The sequence below is a fragment of the Anomaloglossus baeobatrachus genome, chromosome 12, assembly GCF_048569485.1.
Source record: "Anomaloglossus baeobatrachus isolate aAnoBae1 chromosome 12, aAnoBae1.hap1, whole genome shotgun sequence".
NCBI lineage: Eukaryota > Metazoa > Chordata > Amphibia > Anura > Aromobatidae > Anomaloglossus > Anomaloglossus baeobatrachus.
In genome coordinates this window covers 134128586-134141704 of record NC_134364.1, presented here as the reverse complement: position 1 = coordinate 134141704, position 13119 = coordinate 134128586, and the positions used below count along the sequence as shown (strand labels likewise).

General features: G+C 43.7%; 1 protein-coding gene across 3 annotated transcripts in view; it reads left to right on the top strand.

The window, feature by feature from the left end:
* GANC (glucosidase alpha, neutral C) overlaps positions 1-13119 on the top strand; it is a 594745-nt gene that overhangs the window by 538738 nt on the left and 42888 nt on the right. For all 3 annotated transcript variants that reach the window (XM_075331191.1, XM_075331189.1, XM_075331190.1), the window contains one exon: positions 9843-9955. In XM_075331191.1, the coding sequence (XP_075187306.1) occupies positions 9843-9955 (113 nt within the window). The remainder of the gene's footprint in view (positions 1-9842; positions 9956-13119) is intronic.

Sequence of the window (13119 nt, the reverse complement as noted above, 5' to 3'; positions counted from 1 at the left end):
CACGGATCGTTGAAACATGCATTGATATGGATCAGCGGGTTTTGCATGATCTTCTGGACCTTCTGGAGGAGAATGAAACCACCCCAGGTAGGCCTCCATGCCCTCTAAAAAACAAATCTACCACCTCTCCTCCCTTGTCCCTCTTTCCATCTATCCAGCTGTTTTTCGAACTCACAAAAAAGGATATCCTGGAGTTACCTGATGGGCAACTTGGTGGCAACAACTTAAACATCAGGGAAAAGAGGGCCCTCTCTGAACTTAAAAACAACAAGGGACTTCTAATTAAAGAGGCAGACAAGGGTGGTAATGTGGTGCTTTGGCCCACAGAGATGTACCTAAAGGAGGTGAGCAAGCAACTCAATAACAACAAGTTTTACTGCAGATTACCATCGGATCCCACCCAAACCTTCCAGAAAAAACTGGGACACCTCTTGGATTCTGCTCAGGAATATGACATCATTACGAAGAAGGAGAAGAGTTTCCTTTGGGTGGCCAAACCTATGGTACCTACGTTCTATCTACTCCCAAAGGTACACAAGAGTTTACAAGATCCACCGGGCCGCCCTATAGTTTCTGGTAATGGCAACCTATGTGAGAAGGCGGGTTCATATTTGGACTATTATCTACAACCCTTAGTCCAGAGCCTGCCTTCTTATATACTTGACACCACACACTTTACACAGAAAATCAGTGAAATTTGTATTCCATCAGATTCATTAATTGTCACTTGTGATGTGGAATCACTTTACTCAAATATATCACATCAAGATGGTTTGGCGGCCGTTACCTATTTCTTGGATAAAAAGGAATGCTCTAATAGGTTACACGACTCCTTCCTTTTGGATTTGCTAAATTTTGTGATGACGCACAATTATTTCGTCTTTGATAAAACATTCTTTCTCCAGATTTCTGGAGTAGCAATGGGCGCACGGTGCGCACCGGTTTTGGCAAATCTTTTCTTGGGATGGTGGGAGGCTCTGATTGTCTACCCCCTAGAACAATTTCGCCGTAATGTATTAGGATGGTTTCGTTTCATTGATGATGTGGCATTCATATGGCAGGGATCTGAATCTGAATGTAAAGATTTCATCACACATCTCAATGATAACCAGCTAAACATCTTCCTTACATACTCTCTTTCTCCCACAAAGGGCATCTTTTTGGATTTGAAGTTATCTGTGGAGAATGGGAGACTTGTGACCAACTTACATCGGAAGGAAACAGCGACCAATAGTCTTTTGCATTTTTCAAGTTTTCATCCTCAACACGTAAAGAATGGTATTCCAACTGGCCAATTTCTACGATTGAGATGGAATTTTACCTCGGATCAGGATTTTCTCAGTGAAGCAAAAGAGCTCACAGAACGCTTTAGACAACGGGGTTACCCCAAGAAAACCATCTCTAAAGCATTCCAGAGGGCGAAGGCACAATCCCAATCATCCCTTTTACTACCAAAGGAGAAGACACCAGATACACAGATCAGGATCACTACCAACTTCCACAATCAATGGTACCCCTTCAATAATATCCTAAAGGACCATTGGCAAATCTTGAAAGCCGACCCTAAAATACGAGATTTAATTGATGATCGTCCAAGAATTACAGCAAAAAAGGCCCCGAACATCGGTGATTGCCTGATGAGAAGTCACTTTGTACGTCCTACTCATTCCGTGGGTCGTGGTTTCAGACTCCTTGGATCTTTTGCCTGTGGGGACTGCAGTGTTTGTGAATACATGGTGCCAACACGGGACTTCTTTGTACATCCACTTAACAGCAAACGGTATAAATTGAGGTCATATATCAACTGTAAGTCCATAAACGTAGTATATGCCCTAATATGCTCTTGCCCCAAATTATACATAGGTGAAACCACTCAGGAACTGAGGAAGCGCTGCCAGAAGCATATATCCACCATCAATCTGGCTCATCTGGCTCACAGTGACATCATAAAGGGTAAGACGCTAACCTCCGTTGCCTTTCATTTCCACAGATGCCATCGTGGAAAACCCACAGGACTGCAAGTTATTGGATTGGAGAAATTGGTGACGAATATTAGAGGGGGTGACCATCAGAAACGTCTCCTGCAACTTGAGTCCCGTTGGATATGCCTCTTGGAATCAACATCGCCAATGGGCATGAATGAAGAGCTTCTATTCTCGGGATTCTTAGGTTGATGTGTGGTTGTGTCTTTATTGTAATATCTTTAATTTCCATCTATTTTTTAGAATCTACTATAATGGATATGACTCTCCCCCGCTAACTGCCATCTCCATGATTGATGACCCCATTAATCCATCTTCTTCATGAATTAATGATCTGGACCACTGCTTGGGACTTCTAAAGACTGATGATCCCATATTTCTCCAATCCATCCTTTTCATGAATTGATGATATGGACCACTGCTCGGGACTTCTAAAGCACGATCTACACTTATTGAATATTATGGGACCTCCTTTGAATAAGCCTCTTTTTCATTTTCTGTTAATTGTTTACTGTGGTGTATGATCCCTATGCTCTGCTCTTTATTGCTTTGAAAAATACATGTTCTCTCTACTCGTGGGTTTTTTTTTTTTTTTGGCAGACATTGTATGGAGAGGATATTGGTACCAGCATATGTGGCTCGTCAGATACATCACTTCAAATATTGCTATGGCACTTGTCTCCTATATTTGGATGGATTACTATATTTGGATGGATTACTATCCTTTTGGATGTTAGTTGATTTATAGTTCGGAATTCAATCAATTATAATCCATTCTTGGACCCAGATAAACATTTAGGGCTGCATGGAAACTTGCATCATGGATAAATCCGCACGAATGTGTGTGGTATGTAGATACTCATTTATATTCATGGATAATGACAGTTCGGGTGATCTGCGCCGTAAATACTTCATATATCTTTACATAATCTGTTTATATATCTGGAGGAAATTATATTTCCTTATAGGTAGGGTATGATCTGATGTGCCAATCATATGTTGTGGTGACAAGTCTCCTATCCTTGAACTATGGAACCTTCTTCTGATGAAGTAAGGATCCCACTTTATGATCCATTCGGGTTCTATACTTTATATTCAGAGTACCTTTTGGAAATATCTGTGGGCATTGATTTGTATATGGGACCCTGTCTATTGTGGCTTTTGGGATTCAAACCATGTATGTATTAAAGGGAGTTCCTCATTAATTCATCTATACTCTGCATAAATTAGCATAAACTTTACATCATACATCCTTGATTGTGTATATAGAGCATGGACAATAACGTCCTCCATATAGGATCTTGATTCAGTCCTTTTTGAACCTATAAATATGTATTTTATGCAAATTAGTGCATGTGCTGTGCAAAAGTTTGGTTCATTAAACATTCATGGCTATATTTTCTATAAATATGGGATGTGCTATACCTCTGTCTGGAAAAAACCCTAGAATATGTGCTTTATGTTGTTAATATAAGCGCCTTAGAAAATCCTATATATCTAATATAGCTTAGTCTATTGTGACTGCTGCTTCTCCTCCTATATTCTAATATTCTCTAATGTAGGTTGCACTGTATTGTTCTATTTGCAGAACCTTCCTAACATGTATTTTGCGCAAGCGTTGGGTTTTTTGTTTTTTTTTTGTTTTTTTTTCTCTGTTCAATGCTGTTCCAAGACTGTTTTTGGAAATTCACAGCTTAAACGCTATTTGCGTAAGTTGCACAATTTTTTTGGTATTCACTAAACATCCTAAGTAAGTACTTTGCGTAAACTAATGCAGGTGCTGCATGAGCTGTTAGAAATGACTTCCTGTTTCACCGAGCATTTCCTGATTGCAATGCCATGAGGGATCATGCACCACACTGGTAAGCAATATGGTTTTAATAGTTTATTGGCACGTGTATAAATGTTTGTCTGTGAGATTATTTCCTGTGACACCCACTGCCCCTGATGAAGCTAACATAGCGACACGCGTTGGGCGAGGTCCTCCACCTCTATTTTCAGATAGGGAATCACCATGATAGGGATTTTCTGCCTATGAGGCTTTGCAGCTGCTGTTTTGACCATTTGGTCATTATGCTGCTTAAGGGCTCCGCCACACATCCGTGAAAACCACGTCCGTGTAAAACGGGCCGTTTTTCGGGTCCGTTTTCCGTTTTTTAGGTCCGTTTTTATGGTATGTGTGGCCTGCGTGTGTATCCCGTATGCTAGCCGTATGTGCGTGTGGAATGTCCGTGTGTGCGTGAGTGAAATAACTGACATGTGTATGTGTTGTCCGTGTGAAATGTACGTGTGTGATGCAAAATGTCGTTACTACATGTCGGAAGACAGAGTAGCGGGATGAGAATGAACTCGGGTGAACTTCACCCGACTTCATATTCATGCTGCGGCTCTGTCTGTGTGCCGTGTACTGATTAGCGGTCACCTGTGAAGGATTCACCGGTGACCGCTAATCCCCCGAGTGACTGAAGTGTCCCCCCCTCTCTCATACTCACCGTTCCCCGATCACCGGCGCTGCACGGCGTTCACACTGCTTCGGCGGCTTTTCCTCTTTTGAAAAAGCCGGCCGCTCATTAATCAATCTCGTATTCCCTGCTTTCCCCGCCCACCGGCGCCTGTGATTGGTTGCAGTCACACACGCCCACCACGCTGAGTGACAGCTGTCTAACTGTACCCAATCACAGCAGCCGGTGGGCGTGTCTATACTGTGCAGTGAAATAAATAAATCAATAATTAAAAAAAAAGGCGTGCGGTTCCCCCCCATTTTAAAACCAGCCAGATAAAGCCATACGGCTGAAGGCTGGTATTCTCAGGATGGGGAGCTCCACGTTATGGGGAGCCCCCCACCCTAACAATATCAGTCAGCAGCCGCCCAGAATTGCCGCATACATTATATGCGACAGTTCTGGGGCTGTACCCGGCTCTTCCCGATTTACCCTGGTGCGTTGGCAAATCGGGGTAATAAGGAGTTATTGGCAGCCCATAGCTGCCAATAAGTCCTAGATTAATCATGTCAGGCGTCTATGAGACACCCTCCATGATTAATCTGTAAGTTACAGTAAAAAAACACACACACCTGAAAAAATCCTTTGTTAGAAATAAAAAACACAAACAAATTCCCTCATTATCAATTTATTAACCCCGACAAACCCTCCATGTCCGGCGTAATCCACGGACTCCAGCGTCGCATCCAGCTCTGCTGCATGGAGATGACAGGAGCAGCAGAAGACACCGCCGCTCCGGTCACCTCCACGCAGCTAATGAGATGAGTAGCGCGATCAGCTGCTGTCACTGAGGTTACCCGCGGCCACCGCTGGATCCAGCGGTGGCCGCGAGTTACCTGACTGACAGCAGCTGATCGCGCTACTCATCTCATTAGCTGCGTGGAGGTGACCGGAGCGGCGGTGTCTTCTGCTGCTCCTGTCATCTCCATGCAGCAGAGCTGGATGCGACGCTGGAGTCCGTGGATTACGCCGGACATGGAGGGTTTGTCGGGGTTAATAAATTGATAATGAGGGAATTTGTTTGTGTTTTTTATTTCTAATAAAGGATTTTTTCAGGTGTGTGTGTTTTTTTACTGTAACTTAAAGATTAATCATGGAAGGTGTCTCATAGACGCCTGACATGATTAATCTAGGACTTATTGGCAGCTATGGGCTGCCAATAACTCCTTATTACCCCGATTTGCCAACGCACCAGGGTAAATCGGGAAGAGCCGGGTACAGCCCCAGAACTGTCGCATATAATGTTTGCGGCAATTCTGGGCGGCTGCTGACTGATATTGTTAGGGTGGGGGGCTCCCCATAACGTGGGGCTCCCCATCCTGAGAATACCAGCCTTCAGCCGTACGGCTTTATCTGGCTGGTATTAAAATGGGGGGGGACCGCACGCCGTTTTTTTTTAATTATCTATTTATTTTTTTCACTGCACAGTATAGACACGCCCACCGGCTGCTGTGATTGGGTACAGTTAGACAGCTGTCACTCAGCGTGGTGGGCGTGTGTGACTGCAACCAATCACAGGCACAGGTGGGTGGGGAAAGCAGGGAATACGAGATTGATTAATGGGCGGCCGGCTTTTTCAAAAGAGGAAAAGCCGCCGGAGTTTTTATAACAGCCGTGCAGCACCGCGCCGGGGATCGGGGAGCGGTAAGTATGAGAGAGGGGGGGGAACTGACCGACAGACAGCTAGAGGGACAGATAAGACAGAGAGACCGACCGACAGACATAGAGACCGACCGACGGGCTGAGGGAGAGAACGAAACAGAAAAAGAAAAAAGACTGACATCACATGAAAAAAGCACAAAACATACAGGGAACAAACAGAGATGCGTCCGTGTCACTCGGACGTGCGCACAGACCCATTGACTTTCATTGGGTCCGTGCTGCGTGTTGCGTGAATAAAACGGACATGCTGGCGTGAGACACGGCCCACAAAACGCATCACGGAGACGGACTAACGGACATAACCAAAAACGCATTTGTAACCGCTGAGATATAGTAACATTGGTGCACGTTTGGCCGTGTCTCCAGTATACACGGAAACGGACCAAACACGCACGTGTTTCACGGATGTGTGGCGGAGCCCTTAAAGATAGAATGTCTGTCTCAGTATATACCTATTTATAAGATGGTTATATCTCGGATTCATTATCTGTATTGTTATACATTTTGAACTATCTATGGTGATTCTGGTACAATATTTATCTTTGAGAGGACTTATTCTGGATTGGGTCTCATTATTATTGTCCTTGGTGTTTTTTAATATGTCTGCACTGTGTTGTATTTTGTATGTGTGTTTTTAAACTTTTTGATACACAAATAAAAATCGTATTATAATCTAATTCTGGAGTGAGTGCCTTTTGGTCAAGCGCTTTTCTTGTGATTGATATAGTTGGCTTTGCTTGACAGGTCCCCCCCCCCCCATTACTGATAAATTTACCGTATAAACTATGGCTGTGCACTTATAATTGTTTTTTCTCGAAAAAGAAGAATAAAGCATGTTGAATTTTTGTTTTTTCTCCTCTTTCCCCAGCTTAGTTCGCTCTCATCATTGTAAACTCATGCGCTCCTGGCTGAATTGAGTGTGCATGTGGGGGGCAGCAATAGTTGTTTTTTCATTTTTCATCAGCTATTGAAAACAGATTAGTGACTGGAGATCTGGCTGTGCTGCAGACAAATGAAGATCCATAAGCCAAAGATGCCTGAAGAGTACTGACTTTATATTGAGTCTCCACACCTAGGCATGTCAGGCTGAACGGACTCCTTCATCAGGATGAAACCATCACCAGTTTGTCCCTGAAACACACAGGAGCTGATATGCTGCATAAAGTCACAATTGTTCCAGCATCCTTTGTCTTATAGATATTTATCTGTAGTGCAGCCAGATCTCCAGTGATCTACTGGACTGATCTGTGAGGCTTCATACTTGCCTATGTGGGACAAGCAACAGGACCATCAATTTCTAAACCCAGCACCTAACAATGCCACTGCCAGAGGGAGTCTCACTCCGACCCACTCTCCCAGGTTAAGGTTATATGGTATTATCCTATTAGAGCTTTTTATGTTTATCTCTATTTCCTACCTATTAAAGGTATATGAGCATCCTAAGGGCACCGTCACACTTTAGCGACGCACCAGCGATCCCACCAGCGATCTGGCCTGGTCAGGATCGCTGATACGTCGCTACATGGTCGCTGGTGAGCTGTCAAACAGGCAGATCTCACCAGCGACCAGAGACCAGCCCCCAGTCAGCAGCGACGTGGAAGCGATGCTGCGCTTGCATGGAGCCGGCGTCTGGAAGCTGCGGACATTGGTAACCACGGTAAACATCGGGTATGGTTATCCGATATTTACCTTGGTTACCAGCGTTACCAGGAATTAACCCATGAGTGAGGGTTTGATATAGTGACTGGGATCAGGGTGCAGAGGTGAGGAAACCTCTACTGGGACTTATGTGCTGGACTGACTCTGAAGGGCTGATGTTTGGAAATGTGCCTGTTTTCCTGCATGTATATGCCATCTGTGTTCAGTACTGGCGGTATGCTTTATGCAGTCTAAATAAAGCAAAGTGCCTCCCATGTCTACCTGAACCCGCATGCTGAGTGAGTACCCCCACATTGCAGGGTGCAACGTCACAAAGGGCTTGTTTTTTTGCAGGATGAGTTGTACTGTTCAAGGAAACCATATGTTTTACCATATAGTGTACTGGAAAACGGCAATAAAATTCCAAGTGCGGAAAAATTGCAAAAAAAGTGCAATTGCATGATTGTTTTGGGATGTTTTATCCACTGTGTTCACCATATGGTAAAATTGATGTGTCGGTGTGATGTCTCAGGTCAGTGCACGTTCATAGATGCCAAACCTGTATTGGTTTATTTTTATCTAAGAGGTTAAAAAAAGTCAGAAATTTCTCCAAAACAAGTGGCGCCTTTTTGTGCCATTTTTCTCAACCTATAGTGTTCTCATTTTTCTGACTCTATGGCTCAGTGATGGCTTATTTTTTACATCTCGAGCTGACATTTTTAATAATACCATTTTTGCGCAGATGCTACGTTTTGATCGCCTTTTATCGCATCTTGCGCAAAATAAGCGGCGACCAGAACACATAATTTTGGCGTTTGGATTTTTATGCCGCTATGCTGTTTACTGATCAGATTAATTGATTTTATATTTTGATAGATCAGGCATTTCTGAACGTGGCGATACCAAGTGTGTGTATATTTTTATTTTTTTAACCCTTTAATTTTCAATGGGGAGAATGGGGAGTGATTTGAACTTCTAGGTTTTTTGTTAATTTTTTCAAGCTTTTTTTACTATTTTTATTTTACTAGTCCCCCTAGGGAGCTATAAGGATTAGCAGTCTGATCGCTCATTCATTTCTCATGATCAGAGCTCCAAAGCTGATATCTGGAGAAAAGCTCGTCTTCTGTAACAGCGGCTGCTCTGCTGGCTGAAACAGGAAGTGAGTCATAATAGCACAGGAGTCATCACATGACCCTGTGCTACTATGGCAACCATCGGCTTCCCATGATCACGTCAAGGGGCTTCCGATGGCAGTGGGTAAGTGCGCGTTACCTGCTCAGGGCATTTATATCACGCTGTCACGTTTTGACAGCACAATTTAAGGGGTTAACAAGCGCTTTTGGATCGTGGATCCACCTGCGCCTGCGAGGTACACATGTCTGCTGTACATGTGCGTGAATCGCTGCAGGCTCACCGCAGCAGCCGGCGGTGATTACCTCTTCATGATTTAGGATGTACGGGTACATCCTCAGTCTCTAAATAGGTTAAAGATATTGAAACACGAATAATAAACAACAGTTAAAGGGAATTTGTCAGCAGGTTTTTCCCATGTAATCTGAAGGCTTCATGCTGTAAGAGTTAACATTCAGATAACAGCCCTCTGTCTCTTATCTCAAAGTGTGTTTTTGTTTACCTGCAAGATAATTACCTGCAATGTTAGTTTAAGCCTCCTTGTTTTATCATTATTCTGACTGAGGATCATGTGAGCTGAAGTTTGACCCTTCTGTGCTTGGCAGCTTCTGAGCCTGGTGTGGACGGTGACCGCTCTCTCTGCTCTGCTTAATGCAAAAAATTAAATCTTTGATTATATCAGAACAGCTGCACCCAGTAATCTAAGTGATACATGATTAGATTCAGGATGTCTTTGCCTACATTACACTGCTCTCAGATGAGGTAACAAAAACCTACTGACAGATTCCCTGTAAGGTACCAGAATTGAAAACAGGAGCCATTTGCTTAGCATGTAGCATTGTCTGTATTAGACCCATGCCACTATCTCTGAGTGGGCCCGCCACCCCTGTGGACTCACCCAAAACCCATTGTTTGTATTTCTCCACAGGGTACAGCTGTAGGAGAAATCTACATTGATGATGGTCATTCGTTTCAGTACCTCCATGAGCACATGTTCCGCTACAGAAAATTCACTTTTAAAAAAAATGTCTTATACTCAAGGTAAGAGAATGCGAAAAATATCAATTGGGATATACATTTTTTAATAATATATTTGTATTAAATAATACAACAATATATCAAAACATTCAGGTAGGCAAGAGCAAGGAAACAGGTACAGCTAAATCAGGCCGAGGGGTGACCCTCCACCTGTCAATATAAACGCCTACTGTCATGAACAGCCGGGGGGGTGACTCAGATGTCCCGCAGCTGTTCGCTGATTTGTCACAAATACGACTACTCTCTAGCGCCCCTCTTGCCGGCAGGCCACGTTTGGTACTGCAGGACAATGAACAGAATGAGGCTGCTGAGCTAATAATGCCAAATATTGGAGGTCTCACAGCAAGGGTAAATGTATATATCACAGATTCCCGCTAATGGAATATATATATATATATATATATATATATATATATATATATATATATACCTCGGTACCCTTAATGATAGCCCTCCAATAATTCTATGCAATAATAATTACGCTGCCACCACCGGACTTTTCACAGGCAGGCCGGGTACCTGTCACAGATAGCATAAGGCCCTTCGGGTTTTTGGATTTGTATATAAAGCATGAGGAAAGAAACTATTAAATTTTATATATTTAATCCGAAAATAGGCAGTGTTTGAAAAAAAAAATACAAGAATTTACAAAAGGGAACAATACAATTACAGTATAGACAGTTACATAAAAATAAAAGGTATAAACATGAAACTTACTAAACTCGTGCCATAGATGTGACGTCTGAATTTAGGGAGGGAGGGGCTCCAAGAGAAGAAGATGGTAGAATTGGCCAGCATCACCACTTACTGATGCCCTCCAGTACTCACTTCCCCCATCAAGGAGCTAGTCGCTTTTATGCCCTTAGGTAACCCCCTTCTCTGTGACCTCATTTTACAGTCTCTTGTGGGCTGTGCCAAGATTGTCACAAAGTTCTTTAATTCTAGCTTTTCACATATCTTTGCCCCGCGGCCACACAGGTGAAAGATATTAGCGTAATATTTTATATCTCGATTTTACATTTACATAGATACCAAACACAACGCATCTAACATGATTTTACTGGCCAATACTAATTTGTCGTGATACCAGTGATCTCCCAGTCAAATTAAATGGTGCGCTGGGTTCAGCGCTCCACAGGGATTCTAGCAGTATGTTTTTCATTTTTCTAGCATTAACGGGCCACGTAAAAAACTGTATTAGGAGTTTTCCCTCCAATAGAAAAAAAGGATTGTCTTTTCTATGCATCTTTTGGCTGCAGCTCTACCATCACCCAAAGTCATAAATACCTAAACTTTCAGGCCGATCAGATAATCGCCATGACAATCTGTGGCTGATGGCAAAGAGGGGGGTAAGGACCCTTCAAGAGTTTTACATGACACCTACGTAACATCCAACTATAATCAATGTTACTACCATGTAATAAAACATCAATACAGTTTTCCGAATACTCCTTCAAAAATATCCAGGGACGCTAAACTACAAACTGTCACGCTGTACAAAGGGCTAGTAAGATGTAGTACAGTGTATTCCCCACTAGGTGTCAGCAGAGTAGAGAAGGAGAGACAAAGTCACACCGTAACAGAAAGGCAGCTGAAGTACAGCAGAGTAACTTCAGCAGGCAGTTAACAGGTGAACCACTAGGGGGCCATAGAGTAGTCAAGCAGTCAGGGTCAAGCCAGAAATGTGGAGTCACTGCAAGGGGGAGGATCAATATCAAAGTCAGAAAACAGAACCAAGTCGGAAGCCAGGAGATCAGGTATGCAGAGGGAAACACAAACAGACAGGAGCGGGAAGTCAGGGACCGGGACAGGCAGACAAACGGGGGAGGGTCAAAGTCACGACACTGTAGCAGGGAGGCAGGACAGATCAGGAACACTCTCACCAGAGCCAGTATACAAGCTGCAAAGCAGAAATATCACTGGCACTGAGCCATAGTTAGAGAGGCAATATATAGCGTCCTGGGATCCAGAACGAGGCAAGGGAAGTTAACCCCTGACATAACCAGGTCAGAGCTGGGTGTAACCACAGTGGGAAAAGCCGGCCTGGATTATTACACAAACCATCTGGAATCAAACCACTCCTCAAACGCCCTGATTTCCTCCAGTCACTGTCACGTGTTAACAGCTTCCACCCGTCAATCATTTTAAGAACATAGTGGATTTCCAGAATCTAGGAATTATCTGGCGCACTGCAATCAAGAAGAACTGCATTAAATCCTTCTTAACACTGGACATGGATCCCATAAACATAGACAAAAAGGCCAACTCCAGGGTAGACTTGATCCGGCATCATAAGAAATTATTGGTCCCCCACCGCCAGTGCAGCTCCAGCATAGGTTTGAAACCCCTGGGCATGTCCTGTGCAGTGTCACCGGAGTTCTATACCGAGCTAAAATCTTATAATTCAACTCCTGAATCCTGCAGGAGACAGAGGTCTTATGGGTGGAGATATAGGCCTTCTGCCACCGGTCTAGAGGAAACACCTGTCCCAGGTCCCTACGCCAGTACTCAAAGAATGCCTCCCCGGACACGATTAATTTGTATATCAGCAAAATGGTATGCAATGGTGCCTCTGTATCCAGGCACCAATACTCACATGGGGTAACAGTGGAGGGGATCCCCTTCCCAGAGGACAGAGACTTAACATAGAAAATACTGTAACCAGAATCCAGCAGCTTTCCCCCTGCCTTCCAGAACCGCCTCCATCGTTTTACAGCCTGTGTGATCCATGACATCTCGAAGGTGAGACACCCATTCTTGATTTTAGGGAAGCAAACCCAGAGCCGGCTACCGCATATTGAATGAAGCTAGGGGTTGTCCTCCAGAGGGGTGAGAGGTCCTGGAGTGGACACCAGACCCAGGCGCCTAACAATGCCTCTCCAGATATTAGCCAAAGTAAACAATGAGTAGGATAGACCCATGTCCCCCAAACTAAACCTAGGGGATAGCCAGAAGACCCCTTGCGCATGGGTTGCTGAAATATCATGTTCAATCTCCATCCATAGCTTAGAGTTTTTATTGTAAATTAAATCCAATACACAAGTGATAATTGCCGCTGCATGATATGGAAGTCCCAAACCCCCATTTCCTCTGAATCTAATCAGAGCATTATGGCTTACTCGAGACCTGCTTCCATGCCAAATGAAGTTCCTCATGATTTTCCAAAG